Raw genomic sequence first — 19643 nt, 5'->3', positions numbered from 1 at the left:
TAAGTTAGCCAATTACTATTGCATGGATGCTAGCAAAAGACATGAGATTTCTGGGTCAGAAAAAAGGATTTTATTACTTAATAGCACAGCAAGAAGCATAATAAGCATCAGTGTATTTATTTTGGTTCCTCTTGGCACCAAATCCCACAGGGGCAACACAATATGGACCAGATGAATGCTGCACATGCAATGAGTTTGCATGAAAACTGAGAAGGATTGAGCTGGGGGAATCTACCACTTTTATAGCAAGTATAGTAGTCCCCCCTAATCTGTGGGGGATGCATTCCAAGACCCCCAGTGGAAACTGTGGATAGTACCAAGTCCTATATAGAATATGTTTTTTTCCTATATGTACATACCTATGATAGTTTAATTTCTAAGTTAGGCACAGTAAGAGATTAACGTCAATAACTAACAATAAACTAGAACAATTATAACAATAAAATAAGAGTTACCTGAACACAAGCACTGCCATGTTATAATAATTGATCTGATAACCAAGATAGCTACTAAGTGACAAATGAGTGGGTAGCATATACAGCGTATGATACTCTAAGCAAAGGGATTATGCATGTCCAGGGTGGGACGGAGCAGGATGGTGCAAGATTTCTTCATGGTACTCAGAACAGCGTCCAATTTAAAACTTATGAATAGTTTATTGCTGGATTTTCCATTTAATATTTTTGAACTGTGGTTGACTGCAGGTAACCAGAACTACAGATAAAGGAGGACTGCTGTAGTAAGTAAATCTGCTCTTTACACAGGGAGAGATGTTATCTCATTTCTTGAAATTATCTTGAGAAATGACCTGGGTAAAGCAGACTCAGCATCCCAGCAAAATGTGGGGAATCACAAAGCTCAGGGAAGGCTGTCTCTCTTAACCTTCCTCCCCCCACTCCTTTTTCTCCCTTTCTCTCTCCCTCCTTCCTTCCCTTTCTAAAACCCTCCACAGATGAGAAACATTACCTTTATGTAATCTGAAATGTTTTATTAAACACATAAAACCAACAATGGAAGAGTTCTCTTGTTAGTACTGTTCACTAATCAGGATGGGCTCTAGGTTCACCAACCTCTCTTTGGTTTTTGTTCTTATTTTTAATTATTATTTTTGAAACTCAAGTACAGAGAGTTGAGTTTATTTTATATCATTTATCTATCTGTCATCTGTCTATCTATCTATCTATCTATCTATCTATCTATCTATCTATCTATCTATCATCTAGTTCTTGGCACAAGAACATTATCAGTCCCAATAAGAATGCTTCTGGTTTAATTTATGCATATATGTGTTTATTTCTATATTCCCATTCCTCACTCCCATTTGTTTGCTCCCATAGATATCTACTCTAATAACATTGATATGTGTATTTGATTCCATATGTATCCTTGTAAAATAGTGCAGGTTGTTTTGTATGTGTTCATTTTTAACTTTTTAATTTTGAAATGATTTTAAAGTTATAGAATAATTGATGTAATAGAAAGATTTCTCATGTTCTCTTCATTCAGATTCAAAAATTGTTAATATTTTGCAACATTTGCTTTATTTCTCTTTCTGTATATGTACATGTATTTTTTCTTAACTATTTGAGACTAAGTTGTAGATATTTCCCTTATCCCCAAATATTTCAGCATCTGTTTCCTAAGAAGGAAAGATCACTTCTTATATAACCACAGTACAATTACCAAATTAAGAAATTTAACAATGATGTACTTCTGTTACCTAATACACATTCATATTAGAATTTCATCAGTTGTCTCAGAAGTGTTCTTTTATAACATTTTTCCCTCCAATCCAATTTTCATTGCATTTGGTTATGTTTCTTTAGTCTTCAATTTGGAACAATTCCTTGGCCATTCTTTGTTATGTAAAAGTGTGTATGTAATTTTCATTTACATATTTTGTATAGTGTTATAGACATTGTCCCTTTTCTTAATTTTTTTCAGTTTTTAAGATCTGCCCACACTTGGGTGTAGACATCTATCTTGTTTGCTGCTTCAAACTATCTTATTTGCTGTTTAGTATTTCATAATATGCATTTCTGCCTAAGTTTACTTATGCATTCCCCCATGATAAACACCTAGATTGTCATCAACTCCTTGCTATCACAAATAATTGTGTTATGAACATCTTCATACATGTCCCCTTTGGGAATATTTCTGGGCTATATATCCAAGAATAGGATTGCCGAGTTATAAGGTATCTGCCTATTTAATTTAACTAAGTACTGCTAGATTGCTCTCTGGAACAGCAGCCCTGACCACACTGCAGAAGTTGTGAACTAAGATCCCAATTTCCTTACACAACTGCCCACACTGAGTCCTAGGTAGCATTCTAATTGTTGCCAGAATGATGGTTTTCAAGTGGCCTCTTGTTCTCTCTTGATCACTAATGAGTTGCACTTTTTCTTTTGCCAAACTCTTCATTGATAGTTTTCTCAGCAGGGAAAAAAAAAATCTTTCCCTCATATACTTCCGAAAGAATTTTTTAAAACTATGTACTCTATTGCGTATTTTTCGGTTGATGTCTAAAATTTTTTATTTTATGTCTAAGTAATTGCAAAGGATAGAATTTCTGGAGTACTGTAAATATTAGCATGTAAAAAAGAAAATTGTTGCATACCTCTTTTAAATATATTCAATTGAATCGAAATGCCATAGCAATTTGGTAACTATCATTATGCATTTCTAAAATACACAAACAGATTCTTCTTTTATAGTCAAAATTTTTATCATTTTTTTCCTCCTATAACTCAATGTCTCGTTCTTCTCTCCCTCCCTGAATATTACCCTAATGTATATTTTACTATTTTTAATATATTTTAAAATATATTTTATGCTTAAAAGTGTTCTTCGTTATATCAAGTGTCTCTATAACAAAATTATATGTAAATTGCAATTACATTTAAAAATTTCATAATCATAAGAAAAATTTTTTTCTGGATTATATGTTCATTATATTATAATTATTATTAGGTAATGATTCATCAGAGGAGCATATATAGTATAAGTTTTAATAAATAAATAGAGAAATAAAGTTTATTAGAAGGTGTATCTTTAGATGTATTTTTTAATTACTATATTTATCTCTATTGCTATAGAATGAGGCAAGAAATCAGCATCAATTCGATTTCTTTATTTTGGTTTTGTAGATGAGGAATGTTTTGTTTACATAAGTAAATAGATGAAGTGAAAGGAGTTTATTATAGAAATATCACTCAATTCTTTGAACTTCTTTTAAATTATTTGTCACAGCATAACCATGGTGATCTGTCATCAAAAAATATTTTTAACAACCCATTAGCTGTTAATTGGATTATATCCGCCTGTAAATTTAGTGAAAGCAAGAAACTACATGGTATATTATTCAATCATTAAAGTCATTCTCTTTCTCAACACTGACACCAAATTTTTCCATTTTCTCTTCTCTTGACACCCATGTTTTCATACTCCGAGGCAACGAACTATTGTAAAGTTATGGACAGGTGAAAGATAAGTTTTTCTTTTGTAAGTGGGAGAAATATGATTTCAAAAGGAGAAGCTCGACTTCTTTTTTTCTAGAGAATACATAAGGAAGTTGAGATCAAAAGTGATTTTCTTAAAGCCTGCCTGCCTATACCTATATTACTATGACACAGAGATATTTAAAAGACTGCTGCTTTTTTTTAAAATAGTATTTTTAAAGCAATCATCATTTAAAAAGAATTATAGTAGTATTCACACAGTAGCATCAACATTTGAGAAAAATATAGAATATTAAGTTTATTGAATTAAAAATGTGCAGAAAGGAGACTTTTATGTAAATTTTTAGCTGATCATTTTGACAGAATATATGTCTAATTCAACAAACTGTAAACTCCACCATCATGTTCCTAGAAGACCATTCAAATAGGTTGACCTCCAGTGTGTTGATGTCAAATGGGAAGACTAAATATTGGTGTTCTTGGAAGGTTATTTGATATTTTAACATAGGGTTTAGGATACTTTCATACACTTCTCTTCCTTTGCTTATGTTACTTCCTTCACTTCAATTACTGGTTCCTCCCTCCTGCCCCCATATATGAACGTATTATATGTTTTCATTATAGCTTGATTATATTGTATTATGAAGACCAATTCATTCAGCTTCCTAAACATGTCTCAGATCCAATCCCATCTCTCAATCCAGTGCCCTAATTCAGACTCACATCATTTCTCAATTAGTAATGATCTTCCCTCTGTACTCCCTAGCTCCATTATAGGATTATTGTAATGATCTGTCTAAAATACAGATCAATTCCATATTCTCCTACTCAGAAATCTTTAGTTATTCTTACATATCCTCAGTGTCTCTACACTGCCAAACATATTAATATTTACTTTGGTTTATTATCTTGTAATTATCTGTTTTTGACTACCTTTCCATGTTTTTCTTCAGCAAATACCCTCATCTATTTTATACTCTTGTGACACAAATCACTTATTTCCTCGTACACATATCAATAGTGCATTTATTAGAATGTTACAATGGAGACATAAATTAATTATTTAAAGTAATAGTCAACCTAAAATCTGGCTGCTTATGAAGAAAGGCTAAAATTTATTCATATGCAATGGGTATATATATCCTTTACAGAAAAATTTTATTCTTAATTATTGAAATATATGTTTTTAGATCACATTGATAGATAGCACTAAGCATGGCCATTGGACACAGGAAAAAAATGACAAAGTAAAGCTTTGAAAAATAAAGGGAGGCCATGGTTAAGAAATTATAATTCCCTTCTGGATTCAGCATAGTGAAGTAGCATGAACTCTAGAATGTTAAAAGGCAGATTCTACTAACAGTTTCAACAGTTACTAATTGTATGATCTTTATTAGGTCTTTTATCTTTACTAAATTTCAGTTTTTCTCATCTATAAAGTGAGAATTAATATATATTCTTTATCCGTTCAAGGAGAGATGGTATCATATGAGATAACATTTGAGATTATATGATAAATTTAAAGAGATTCAGAAATATATTGTATTATTGAACTATTCCTTAGTCTCTTTAACTTTAATCCTATATTTCCTTAGAGGATCTAGTCTATCGTTATGGAAGGCATATGTTGATAAGGCTAATGAATGATCAAATAAGGAAATAAAGGATGTATTGGGGGTTTGTTTGTTTTATTTTTTTCTTATTTCTTTTATGTTTCTTATGTTTCTTCCTTGTTAAAACAGTTTTGGTATGAACCATGATGGAATTGGAAATTCTTGTGGGACGAAAGGTCATGAAACAGCAAAACTTATGGCAGCTCACATTACTGCAAATACCAATCCTTTTTCCTGGTCTGCCTGCAGTCGAGACTATATCACCAGCTTTCTAGAGTAAGTAATCTCTGGAGAGTGATGATGAATTGCTCCAGAAGTAAGCCATTGGTAGAAGCCTAATATGCAGTGCTTCAAATTTTGCATAATGAGTAACTTTTGTAGGGCCCAGTGATATTTCAGGCTGTTCCCAAAATACTTTAATATATCATTGTGGCAAAGTTTTCCTTCATACTCAAACAGGATAGATTAGAGGACCTGGAGCAAGGATTTAAGTGGGGGTTGATGATGTGAGTGTTAGAAATGTTCAATAAATAAGAAGCAATGTCAGAAAAAAATGTAGATTTACATAATTTAATAGAGCATAGGTCAAATTTTAATTCGGTGATTATACATTTCATTTCGTTGGTGGAAAAAAAAAAACTGAGTTCTATAAGGATGCCAAAGTATCTAATGGTGACAAACAACAACAAAAAAATCAAACACCCAGGAAATAAAATTGGGAAAATGAAAATTTGTCTGAAAATTTATTAAGTGACTCATCCTTTCTATAGTTTGGGACCTTCTTTGCCGGTCCTTTGATATTTTTTCCAAGTCTGGTTAGGTTACTTAACTGTGAAGAATATAAATTAGCTAATGTATAACTATGTTTAGGAAACCAGATGTTCTTCTACATCTCACCTGCCATAGGGCTTCAACACTGAACTTTGGAAACTAATAGGCTTAGGTTTCACTTTCTAACTGTATGACCTTGGGCATGTTTCTTCATCTTTATAATCTTCAGTGACCTCATTTGTTAAACGAGTTTAGGTAATAGTACATACATCGGGCTTTTATGTATATAATTATGTATATGCCATAATGTATTTAAAAACACTTAACAAATATTCATTAAGTGGTAAATATTATTATTTTAAATAATATCAATGTTTTAAGCTTTACTGCTCTATTATTACCTTTAACTATTTTCTGCCATTTTTTTCTTAGGGAGAAGAGATTAAACACTATAAAAAAGTGAGTCATACATAAAGCACAGGCGAGCAACAGAAATTCTTTTTAAAAATTGTCTTTGTTCAAAGTTCACATTAGCATAATGATAGTGTAAAATTTTAAAAATACAGCTAGGTTATGTAGGGTAACATTATTCATTAAAGTTTTGGTTCATATTTGCAAATGGCCAGATCATATCCTGAAAAATTATAACTATACATTTTTTAAAAGCTACAAATGAGATTTTAAATTACCTAACACGGTGCTTTGCTTAATCAAAGATCAAAAGATAAATGTATAAAACAGGATCTTTTGAATTAATTAGTATAATAATGATATTAAAGGAATTGGAAATTCATTTTAGAAGGTAGTTCTGTATAACCTAACCATTTTTAATCCTAGTAATAGATAATTATAACATTGTACTTGCTTACTGCCAAAACTGGGTGAAGGACTATAAAGATAGACCCTAGAGCATTCGTTTGACATCTTTTGGTACTTTTTAACACAAAACACTAACAATAGCATTTTCTGGGATGTTTTTAATGAGATCGTATTACCTAAACTTAAACATTGTCGAAGATCTTCTCTCCCTAGAAATCAAGCCAGATCTGCAGTTTCTCCCTTGGCTTGGCTCACGTTTTTATAATGGAATTTTAGTGTCTGTCAGCAAAAAGACAAAACTATATAACATCCTCAGTATTCCTGTGCATTTTCAAAGGCGTCTGTCCTCTAGTTTCTCTTCGAGTACCATTTTCTTGCTCTTCTATTACATAGCCCATTTGCTAGGGCCATTTCTCTATGCATACTAAATACAAGGACCAGTTTTGATTTCTTGCCAGCACCTGCCTAGTCGAAACCATATCAAGGCTATTAAAACACTCCAAACAGGAATCTTGAAATTGCTGATAAAATAACAGTTAAGAAGTCACCATTGGTTTGATGATAAATGTAAAATTATTATTAGTTGCAATAATGTGTTCCTTTGAATTAATTAAAAGAATTAATGCAAAAAGCATTACTTAAGCCTTATTGCCTCTTTGCATTTCATATATGTAAGCATGATTAGTGTTGAGAGGGTTCTAAATGGGCTTATTTATCCTGCATTTTATATAAAAAAAAATGTTTTGTGCATTCTCATGGGGATACTCACAAAATTAAAGCCATTTGTGAAAGATAGACATGAAAAACAATAGGTAAAGATTTGGCTTTTCTCTCCCACTTTAATAATAAACTAAACAACTCTGATTATAATCTGACCAAGCAATAAAGGTTTTTAAAACACAAGCCCCTTTAAAAAGGTCAGTTCACTGGAGCACAAAGACATAATAGTAACTTTCTTGAATTTCTTTGTTCCTTTTTATTAATACAGTGGATTTAATTGCTTTAGCAGCTATGTGTGATATTTTCTAAAATCGAGTGATATTTTGATCAGAGATTGAGGTTACATTTTGTTTTATAGTTGGCTCAAAAAGACACATAACATTTTATTTCAGTTTCTCCTCTCAAGAAAAAGAAATCTTGAAAGATGGATTGTTTAGGAACTGCAGCCCAGCCAACAAAATGCATACCTTTCTCTACTCAGTGACTATATAGGCCTAAGATGATGGTGGATTTTAACAATGAGCTTTCTATGATTTATAGAGATTCACTATTCACTATGTTCAACTGAAAACAATTCCACGGCCTTAAACACCAGTAGAGTAAAAAGCCTCTCATGTCATTCTGAAACACTACGTGCTATTGATCAATCAGGAGATGGTGTTTACCAACTCCCAATATTTTTTTTCAGATTTCTTAAACTCGGTGATTCAGTAAGTGGTTCATGAATCGCCCAGAAGCTGTCCTGATTAAAAAATAAAGAACTCATTTCCGTTAAAATGGACGTGTTATGCCAGCTTCTGATGTTTTCATCGACGGCTTTGCAGGTAGTGTCCTTCCTATCTGCCTGCGGGACTTATTTATTTATTTATTTACTCAGAAAATAGAGAAAGATGAACCTGGTATTTACAGCTCACTCTCACTGATGACAATGGGCTAATTTACCAGGCAGTGGAAGGCAGCAAGAAGTCATTTAGGCCAGTTTTTTTTTTTTTTTCATCTATTTTCCACCACTTAGTGATAGTACAGAATAATTTCATATAGTTTTCAAAGATTCTGAGGCCTTGGTGAATCAACTCTTGCTCAATTCAAATTAAAGTCTGTTAAATTGTTTGAACAATCAAAGATCCACAACAAGATTTTCTGCAGTTCTAAATTAAATAGAAACTAGCCATTTTCACAGAAAGGATGGAAGCTGTGAAAAGGAAAGACAACATTTTGGTCGAAGGTGAACTGAGAAGAAAAGTGAGTGTAGAGCTACGAGGGAAGTGATATAAATAAACAAGATGACCAGCATGCTCACATTTCCTCCATAGAAATTACCTTGAAGGTCAAAGTCAATAATTTATTAGATGGAAAACAGTTTTATTGGTGGAACCTCATTTTTTATGTGGAACCAATGGAACAGCTTTGAAAAACAGGTTTCTCCTCCTTCCATTTATCTAACACATTTTGGATAATTCACTCAAACTCGTAAATATTTTGGATAAGTCGTAATTGCATATGGAGAAAAAGAGAGCATAACTGAGTAAACCATTATTAGTATAGTGTTTGTATAGTGGAAGCCTCAAGTTCAGTTATGTTCAAGCACCCCAGTCATACAGAGGGTGAGAAAGAAAGTAACTCATTTTAGAAAGTAATATAGTGTTAGTCTTGTGAAGACTGATAGAGCAGTTTATGAGAACATGGTAGGTAAGACACTTGATTTGAGGTGGATGATACCAACCTAATTCATCTTTGCTTAATTTAGGCATATTAGCACAATTTTGTGGGGAAAAAAAATAGGAAATGGCATTAAATGTTAACTTTTTGTTGTTAAGAGACTGTTAAGATATGTACAGGGTTATATAGAAAGATTATTTTTTAATTGACCCACTGTGTTATAGACTGAAGGTCTATACTTTATTGTATAATTGTTTAAATGGAAAATAAATCTAAAATTACAATTTGGAGTATGTCCTCATGTGTTCTAGAAACAAAGCCAGGAGTGCATATTTTACATAGGGATCTGTAAATTTCAGTTGAAGATTCAACTCTGGCTCATGTTCTTATTTTCAAGGCTAACTTTTGAGCTACGTAAATAAGATTTCTCTAAATTAGAAATAGGATACATAAAATATGACTGCTATCATGCTACAAGGATTTCTAGAAATGTAAATATACTTTGATTTACTAAGAATTTCATAATCAAGGAAAAAAATGTGTTCTCAAACTTACACACTTTTTTTTTTTTTTGCCTTATCTTAGAAGCATAAAGAAAAGTAGAGTCTATGAATTCAATAATTATCTATATGGCTGTAGGTTTTTAACTAGGATTGGGCTTTCATTTGTGAAATATATACTGCTAGGGAAGTAGTTCTGCTTTTTATGTATACAGTTTTGCTCCGGACAAGCGTACCTATGCTTAACAATAGTAAGCTGTGTTAGTATCTTATAGATGAAAACTACTAACAGTGTCCTTCATTTTATTTATTAATGAGTGAGGTTTATGTCCTCTGAGTAGAAAGTCTCATGTGACGCTAAGGCACAAACTATCTATGTTTAAAAGTGGTATTTGATGAGAAAATTCAATAAGATTTATATATAATATCACTACTATTATTATGTTATAATAGTGACATAAATAGCACTAGGCACAACATCATAAGAATTGTATGGTTATATCAATTAGCTAGAAACCTAGATTAAATAAAAATTAGTCATAGATTCCATTTTGTTAAAGAGATACAATTATGAAACATAACAAAATAACTCATATCTAATATTTTTTAAAAGGGGAAACATTTGTACCAGAAGACCTATACAGAAATGTTCATATCAGTATAATTTTTAATTTTCAGAAATTAAAAATAATTTAAATATTCATTCAATACTTGCGGCATAGTCTTAAATGGAATATGAAAGAACAATATAAATGAACAGGCTATAGTTATACATATCAACATGAATTCATAATATTGAGTAAAAGAATTAAGTTACAAAAGAAAATCTACAGTATGACTCTTTTTATATAGAGTCTAAAAACATGCAGATGAGTACTTGAGAGGTAAAACTACTAACAAAAGCAAGAAAATTATTACTTAAAAAGTCAGAATATTAGTTACTTCCTGGTGTGTGTGGGGGGGACATGAAGAATGTGATTGGGGTAGAGCACTTGGGAATTTTCTAAGAAAAATAAATAAAGGAAAGCTCTTCTAGGGTTAAATATACATCTTTCAGATCCATGTCCTCTACTTTCTAGACCTATGTCTGTGATATTCCATGGTGGTAATTGATGACTCAGAAACATGGAAATATCCAGAATAATTATTTTCTAAGAGTTAATTAATAGTTTATAATGATGTACCATAGATTTAACTTACTTGAAATTAGCAGAGAAGTAGCAGGCAAATTTTAGTAAAATGCAAAATTATTTTGTTGCTTAACCCACAGCTAAGAATTAAAATATGAAAACTATCCCTCTTCCCAAATACTTTAAACAGGTTTTATTGCACAATATATACCAGATATGGTTAATGGGGGAAAATATATAGTACATTCTCTACCCAAAATGTAGACACAAGTTAAGTCAACGTTACCCCACACTTGCTTTCCTGGAGCCATTAATAGTAGGTAACACACTTGACTTGGTAATTTGTACAAATAGTGCCAAACTCGTTTCAAAAGGCCCTTGTTGATGCCATGTCCCTAAATATATGTGTTCATTTTTTTTAAAGATCTATATGATTGTTTGCTTATATTTTATTTAATATGGTGTTTATTCTTCTGTAAAAATAAACTGGAAAAGGAGAACAAGACTTATATAGATATTTAATTAGCCATATTAATAGAAAGCAATAGGTACTTCCAAAGAACTGAAACAAAAATCTACTTTGAGATAAACTTATCAGAAAACTGGTCACAGGTGACTACAGTGTGTGGCATTTTTTGTTGTCTGGAGACTCTTGCAATGCTTATCTGATTTGGTATTCTTAAAGAACATGAACCATGATTAGAAGACCAGTAATACCTGGGAACAAGAACTTTAAAGAAGTAATTATTCTTGCTTCTTCCTGGATTAAGTCAATTTTCAGTTTACTATCAAAAAAGAATTTTTTCCTCAATGTATCTATTCTGAAACTTTTGGGATTCACGTAATTCTCTACATTTTGAGGTTAATTTTCTGTATTCTTAAAAGTAATTATGTATAATAATTTTTCATCGATTATGAGCAATGCTACATAGGTGAATATATCTTATACTTTATTATGCTATCAGCAAATATTTTTGCCTCTAGGATCCTGTACCTAAGTACTTAATTTTTCTGATTGATTTATAATAGTATTTAACTTGATATTTTATTTTTATTATATATTTAACTCCTTTCATCAAGATGTATAATTTTGTTGTAAATAGAAATGAAACTTATATTTTAGAAAAAAAAATTAAAGAATTAGATTACTAATACATTCATCTCACAAATATTACATATCATCAAAATGGTCCATCTTCTTTCATTATACTTTTCACGTTGACCGTTAACCTTAATATAAAATTTTGAATTTACTAATAGAATTACATTTGCTTAACATTTGCATACTCATATAGATTAAAGATATTTTACATTATAAAATAGAAAGAACTTGCTATTTTAAAAATTCTTTAAGGAATAATTTTTCATACTGAGGTGCATGTCAATTTCTAAAAGTACAATAAACAGGAAATAAAAAGTTCTGTCATGAAAACTGAGTAACTGGGTGCAAAAAAAGTTTTCTATTATTTAAATACCTTGATGGTAATAGTGAATAATAAATTCCATCTATATTAATACCACATTTAATATTTTATCTAAATGTTTTTTATTGACTAAAAATTAATCAAAAGGTGCATAAATGGAGGGAAAAATATGTAAAGAAGACAATATTCTGTCCATTTGATCTTTTAGTCTATCACCTTATGAATAATTTGTTTCAATTTTTAAAAGGTATTAATTTGCTGCTGTATAAATATACTTTTTTATATAGCAAATTAACTTTTACATTTTAAGAGTCTGGTAAAATTTTAAGTAAATATGAAACATTATTATGCATGATTCTTTCTTACATATCTATTAATGAAAATTTGTACTGTCTTAAATAATAGCTGAGGAACTTCTACTTGTGAAATTATTTTCCTTTGGCAAAGTAGATGGAAAAGATTTGGAAAAAAAACACAAGTGCTGGCACAATTGACAGGAATGTTGGAAAAAATTTTTAAATGTTGGCATAGGAATTCTTTAAAAATTCTAACTTACTCACATGTGAAATGAAAGTAAAAAAGCATCTGTCCTATTTTATGCACACTGACTCAATAAAAATGAACAATTATATTTAGCAAAGTTTAAAGAAAGCTCTTTAAACTAAGGTATTCTGTCTGGTTTTTGGCGATCTTTATGTTATTTGTTCCACTGAATTAAAATATTATGTTTGAGCGCAAGCACACTTTGAAAAGCAGAAACTATATAGAGAGGAAAACATTCCCTTTCTTAACTCTGATGACCCTAGATGAAATATGAAATTTTTGAGAGACTAAACACTTCTAATATACTTGAGAGGAGAACTTTGGATCTTGGCCTCATCTGTCATTCGGCCCATTTATTACTGAAATATTTCAAGAACCTTTGGACATGTCTTACCACAGCATCTATTGTTCTGCCCAAGGTAGAATTATATAGATTAGGTCTTTAAGCATTACAACCACAATTTTTTTTTTCATTTTCCACATTTTATGTTTTTAATTCTACTACCAGATGTGGTTATATTTTTACTGAAAACAAACAAGAAACTTAGAGCAATATGAAATTGTTTTGATTCCTTCAGAAATTAGTTTAAATCAGTGTTTGAAGGCCAACATGACATTTTCACATTGTTGTCTGAGATGCTTTTATTATGTCTTGGTGCTGGAAAAGAAAACTATTGGAGCTCTTATTCAGGTTTCAGTAAAGCTATTTTATTTTGCCATGTGATTATTTCTTGGTAGAATGTATTGTTTTTCATGCATCAAGTTATTAAAACAAAGAGCTCAACACATGGTTTTATAATTGTGATAGAAATAGTCCATAGTGTACCTAATTTCCTTTGATTCTTTATGTTGAACAGTTCGGGCCGTGGTACTTGCCTGGATAATGAGCCTCCCAAGCGTGAATTTCTTTACCCAGCTGTGGCCCCAGGGCAGGTGTATGACGCTGATGAGCAATGTCGTTACCAGTATGGAGCAACATCCCGCCAGTGTAAATATGGGGTAAGAAGTCTCAGTCCTTATGTTCAGTCATTTATAAGTTCTCTTTCATGACACAAATGTTAGGATGGAATTTTGATGAATCTAGTTTACCTTTGGTAACGTCATTAATGCAAATATGGCCTTTGACTCTGCTCTCTTTCTGATATTGTTTGTTTAATATGTTTCTAAATGTTTGAGCAATACAAAAGTAAACAATTTTCAAATGTCTTGTGAGGGATGCTGGTAGAGTTTTAATAATTTCTAATGTATTTTTTCTTTAAGTCCTGAGTTTATGATACCAACTTTAGTTTATCTTATAAAAAGTTATGGTTTTGAAACCTCTCTCCCCAATTTCGCCTTTTTGGTACTCTAATAATTTGGTTAAGGACATTTTTATATTGGCTAGGAGCCTTTACTTTAATTAATACTTACTGGTGCTGAGTCATTTCAAGTTGCTTCAATCCACTACCCACATTCTAACACGACAACGCAGTGGTGACAAGATGACGTTAACTCAAAAAAAGAAAGAGGAAAAATTAGTGTGGAAAAAAAAATAGGTCATAATTGACTCTTCATGTCTGCCTAAAGAAGTCTCAGTGTCTATCTTAAAAAATGTACGAAAAGTTCTTCTTAAGTTTCATAGAGAAAGATTTCGGTGTCTAGGATAGGGACATGTTCATAAGTAGACACCCAGGATAAGCATGTTGAGAGAAAGAATATAATTTTTGAATAAGTTGTTAAGAAATTTTCAGGGGTGAAAAATAGGTTTAAAGACTTGGTTCCTATTTTTACTCTAATAGTGTTTGAAGTCAATTTAAAAAAAATAACAACAATAAAAAAATTAAGTTTTAAGGTAGTTAAGATGAAACAATATATGCATTGTACTGCACCAGTTATTCCTCATGGGTACAAAGCAAATGAAAGTGATTTTTAAAAATCTCCCTTGGGTGACAAGTCTATTATTATTTGGCTTTGGCTGCACATTTGGTACACTAGATTTAAAGATTGTGCGCAACTATCAGAATATCTAGAGCCATGATTAAAACTTTGGCTTTTCACGTCTCTTGGTAAAGAGTCTTTTCTTCTTTTCTCATTTCTGTATGATTTTAGCTTTTTTCACCCTTTTTTTCCCTCAGAAAAAGTCAGCCAAACTTTAATCTCAGTCTTTGTATATACTTGTAGTTTAGTAGGTTGAAATTCATGATAAAATGATATTACAGGTTTTCTCTTAGATTATTCTTATCTACAGTCTCTCATTTCTTAGATAGAAAGTCAAATAGTTAATATAGTTTTTCTTTTGGAAATTGGGTTTTAACTCCACCTATGTATTTCCATATTAGATGATTGTATCATCAATTTTACAGGATCTATGGATTTACTTTTCTTTCTTCAATAAATTAACAGAAATTTTTGACCTGATTATCCTCTCTGTATGTGTATATCTCATTTATTTCAGACTAGCTGATTTGAAGTGAGATAAATAATAATTTAAAAATTATATATTTTCAGTTTATGTTCCTTATATTTAGCTTTTAGATCCTACTTCTTTATGTGTTATATTTATAAAGACTTTTGTAATTGATATAAAATAAAATTGGAAAACGAGAAAGACATTAACAGAATTTCATGTATTTTATTATGAATCTTTACATTTTGATTTACAGCAAAATGATTTCCTTACATTCATGTACTATATGAAAATGCTTATGCTACTTTTTTATAAAGTGCTGTATGTTACTAACAAAGTTTCTTGAGTCACAACAGATTATTATCCTCCCTTCTCTTAAGTTTGTGCCTGAAAAAGTGGGTTTACACAATTGAGAGCACTCAAACGTATACCATGTTTTATCTGGTTTTAAATAATTTTAAATTCTACTTTAGCAAACAGTAGTGGCTTTGAAGGTGAGAGTCCAGTCAGGTAAACAAGTCATGCTTGAGATGGTAGCTGAAAAGAAAACAAACCAGCCCTGATTTAGATAGCTGTCTGAGTGTAACATCCTGAGATGAACACTAAACAGGCTTTGAAGAGCACTGCAGGCTTGCAGTGAGAGGATACTTCTGGTGTTGAAGCAAAATGAAGTGATCCCTCTTTCAACGAGCAGGTCTCTAATGATGTCAGAGAAGATTTTAAACAACTGCAAAATGACCTGTAACTTTGGTCATCAGGTAGTCATTGCTGAGGGTACCAGTGATTACATCTGTGAGTATGAAAAATCTTGCCTGAATTTTCCGTGAGTAGGTTCATTATATACATGTTAGTTATATTTGGGAATTTACATGAAAACTTTTCATTTTTGTTTTACTCTGGGACAACATTTTCACCATTATTTCTGTATATCATCCATTTAGGTTTTTCAGGTATTCCTTAATCCTGTTAGAAGTATGAGGAGATTGTAAGGGCTATAAATGCAAAGAACAAAACAGCACACCACAATATACAAAGTAATATAGTTGTATAATGTAATAATTTATAAATGATAAGAAGTTTTTTTTATATATTTACATTGTTTATTTTCTGAGATACTCCAGACTACTTTGGTTAAAATTGTAATTATAATGTTTTCTAGATGGGGAAACTAAAAATACAGAATGTGATTTATCTACCCCAAGGTAAAAAATAAAAATAAAAAATAAGTGTAAATCTGTCAATTCTGCTTTCTATTAGGTATAGTAAATATGCTAATAAAACAAAGATAGCAGATATATTTTATTTCAGGAGACACTTTTTAGCAAGTGATATCTGTTTCTAAATATATTCTCAAAACTCTCCATTTTGTCCAAGTCTTTTTTGTGCGAGAGTTGATTAGAAGAGCTTCCATAAACTTATTTTTAGGATCATAAATTCTCAGATGTCTGTAACCCGTAGTCTTGGATTTGAGTTTTATTTTCTGTCACCGTATATGAAAAATTAGGATCTCTTCCAGGCAAGACACAAGTCCAGACAAGCAGCATGCAAAGCCAGATCCCTACTAGTTCATCTAAAAATAATATGTTAGCAGTTTTCTATGGGGGCATTTGAAGCATCTTTGATGAAAATGCATTGCAAATAAAACGTTATCAGTTTAGTCCAAAAAATGCTTCTTTGCCTTGTACAGGCAAATTCCTTCCTCTAAATCTCTATAGAATCTATTGTCTCAGGCTTTTCTCACTTTCTGTTAGTCTCTTCTCTCTTAGTAGAAGAGAATTATTAAAACTAGATTAACAAAAACAGTTCACGACAACAATAATAAGTTTAAACATAGGAAGGAAGTCACTAATGAGCCTACATATTGTAAGACTGTGGGTGATCTTTTGACTGCTTTCCAAAAAGCACAGATTAATTCAGGTCTGAATGTCAGACATAACTCTGTATTTCTTTATTCTGTCACTTTAAGTTATATCTCACATGTTGTTTTCAAATATATTTAATGGTTTAGTATAGGTTAACAATATCCAGTATATAATTTACTGGTAACTATCAAGAGATGATTTCCCCAATGGCATTTTTTAACAGAAATATAAAAAAGGAAAACCTAAAATTCATATGGAGCCACAAAGGACCCCACATAGCCAAAGCAATTTTTGAACAGAGTGCCAGGAATACACAACGGGGAAAAGATAATCTTTTCGGTAAATGGTGCACAAGGGTTCTCTTGGGGAAGTGGAGAAAACTGGACAGACACATGCAGAAGAATGAAACTGGACTCTTATCATATACCATGTAAAATGAACTCAAAAGGGATTAAAAACTTCTATAACCCCAAACTATAAAACTCATAGGAAAAAAAACAGGAAAAAAATTGACATTGGTCTTGGCAATGATTTCTTAGATATGACACCAAAAGCACAGACAACAAAAGTAAGTAAAAATAGACAGATAGGACTATATTGAACTAAAAAGCTTCTTCAAGGCCAAGGAAACTTTGTTAACAAAATGAAAAGGCAATTTATGGAATTAGAGAAAATATTTGCAAACCGTATATCTGGTAAAGGGTTGATACCCAAAATATATAAGGAACTCCTACAATCCAATAATGAAAAAAGCCCAAATAACCCAATTAAAAAATAGGCAAAGGAACTGAGTAGACATTTCTCAAAAGAGGACATACAAATGGCCAACAGGTATATGAAAAGGTGCTCAACATCACCAATAATCAGGAAAATACAAATCAAAACCACAATGAGATATCACCTCATACATGTTAGGATGGTTATTACCAAAAAAAGAAGAGATTACAAATGCTGGCAAGGATGTGGAGGAAAGAGGCCACTATGAAAAACAGTATGGAGTTGCCTTGGAAATTAAAAACAGAACTTCAATATGATCCAGCAATCCTACTTCCAGAAGTACATCCAAAAGAATTGAAATCCGGACCTCTAAGAGACATATGTGTACTCTCATGTGCACTGTAACATTGCTACAGTAGCTGAGACATGGCAGCAATCTAAATGTCCATCGACAGATGGAGGGATAAAGAATGTGGTTTATACATGCAATGGAATATCATTCAGCCTTAAAAAAAAAGAAGAAAATGAAGGAAATCTGCCATTTGTGACAACATAGATGAATCTGGAGGATGTTATGCTGAGTGAAATAATGCAGACATGAAAGGACAAATACTACATGATACCGTTTATATGAGGAATTTAAAATAGTTGAACTCATAGAAGCAGAAAGTAGAACAGTGGTTGCCAGGAGCTGAAGAGAGGGGTGTTGGGGAGGTAGGTATTAGTCGAAGGATACAAAGTCTATTTAAACAAGATAAATAAGTACTAGAGATCTACTGTATAACACAGCGCCCATAGTAAATAATACTGTATTTATGCTGAGCATTCATATTATACACATAAAAAATATATACACATAAATAAAGAGAACAGGAGGAAACTTTTGGAGGTGATAGGTGTTTCTGGCCTAGTTTGTGATGATAGTTTCATGGGCATATACTTATCTCCAGACTTACCAAGTCCTATACATTAAATATGTACAGCTTTTTGTATGTCAATCATATCTCAATGAAGTAGTTTAAAAAACAGAAAGAGATGATTGCTAATCCACAGGTAGATTTAATACTCAGGACAAAACCAGAGACATTTTATTGACATCACAGCTGTGTTTAATTTATGGGAAATTATTACTATCTATGAAGTTTGTTGCTGTTCACATAGACTCAGAAGTTAGCATGTAAATGCATAATAGTGTGTGGTATATTTGCTTACTTTCATGTAGAACCGAACAGTGTTTTATAAATGGACCAGGTATTCTGAACCATGAGTGGGAATACTTGATCTGATACATGGTTTCACAATGGAACAGAATACTGTTTGACAGAATATTTTAAATAGAAAGTGTGCTTACCATTAGCTATTTCCTATGACCTCAAATTGACCATCAGTAGATTTTAGTCAAATAATTTTTCCAGCGAAGAGCAGGCAAGTTGTTGTTGTAAACTTCAGATAGCAAAAGGGTGTGACAAGCATGCAAAGTGCTTTTTATTTACCTGGCACATGGCAGACATTCAATCAATGTTTCTCTTTCCTCTGTGAATATCTGTCATCCATGATACCATTTCTGTAGAGCTGATAATGCTGGTAGTGCTTTAGGAAAATCTGAGCCATCTGTACTCTGGGGAGCATGTTAAGATATTTCAAGGGTCATATTTTAACTCATTCTTATCTTTCAGTTTTAACTCAAATGCAATTTCTCTTCATACAGGCTTTCTTTCTGACCAGCCTATATACAAAGATTTCTTCCAGTTACTCTGTTTCACATCATGCTTTTTATTTCCTTCATAGAACTTATTACAATCTATAATCATCTTGCTTATTTGATTACTTGTTAATTATTTAAAAGTGATCGTCTAGGTAAGGCCTTTCCTAACAACCTTGTCTGAAATTGTGTGCACACATGCACACATACACAAATGCACTCACTTCTCGTCATTTTTTCTTTGCTTCATTTTTCTCCTTAACGGCTCTTACTTTCTAACACACACACACACACACACACACACACACACACACACACATTTATTATCTGCTTTTC

The 19643-nt window shown here is 31.7% G+C and overlaps 1 protein-coding gene across 10 annotated transcripts in view; it reads left to right on the top strand.

Moving 5' to 3' along the window:
• The window catches only part of ADAMTS6 (ADAM metallopeptidase with thrombospondin type 1 motif 6), a 244972-nt gene that overhangs the window by 120692 nt on the left and 104637 nt on the right, over nucleotides 1-19643 (top strand). For 9 of the 10 annotated variants that reach the window (XR_003046702.1, XR_003046701.1, XM_006913076.3 and 6 more), the window contains 2 exons: nucleotides 5204-5350; nucleotides 13498-13639. Coding sequence is in view for 8 of the 10 variants with exons in the window: in XM_006913076.3 (XP_006913138.1) it covers nucleotides 5204-5350; nucleotides 13498-13639 (289 nt within the window). In the remaining 2 variants the exon portion in view is untranslated. The remainder of the gene's footprint in view (nucleotides 1-5203; nucleotides 5351-13497; nucleotides 13640-19643) is intronic. The other variant, XM_025047793.1, reaches the window with a different exon arrangement.

The sequence above is a fragment of the Pteropus alecto genome, unplaced genomic scaffold (genome assembly GCF_000325575.1).
Source record: "Pteropus alecto unplaced genomic scaffold, ASM32557v1 scaffold20, whole genome shotgun sequence".
NCBI lineage: Eukaryota > Metazoa > Chordata > Mammalia > Chiroptera > Pteropodidae > Pteropus > Pteropus alecto.
The sequence above is the reverse complement of the archived record's forward strand: the minus strand, read 5'-3'. Positions and strand labels throughout refer to the sequence as shown.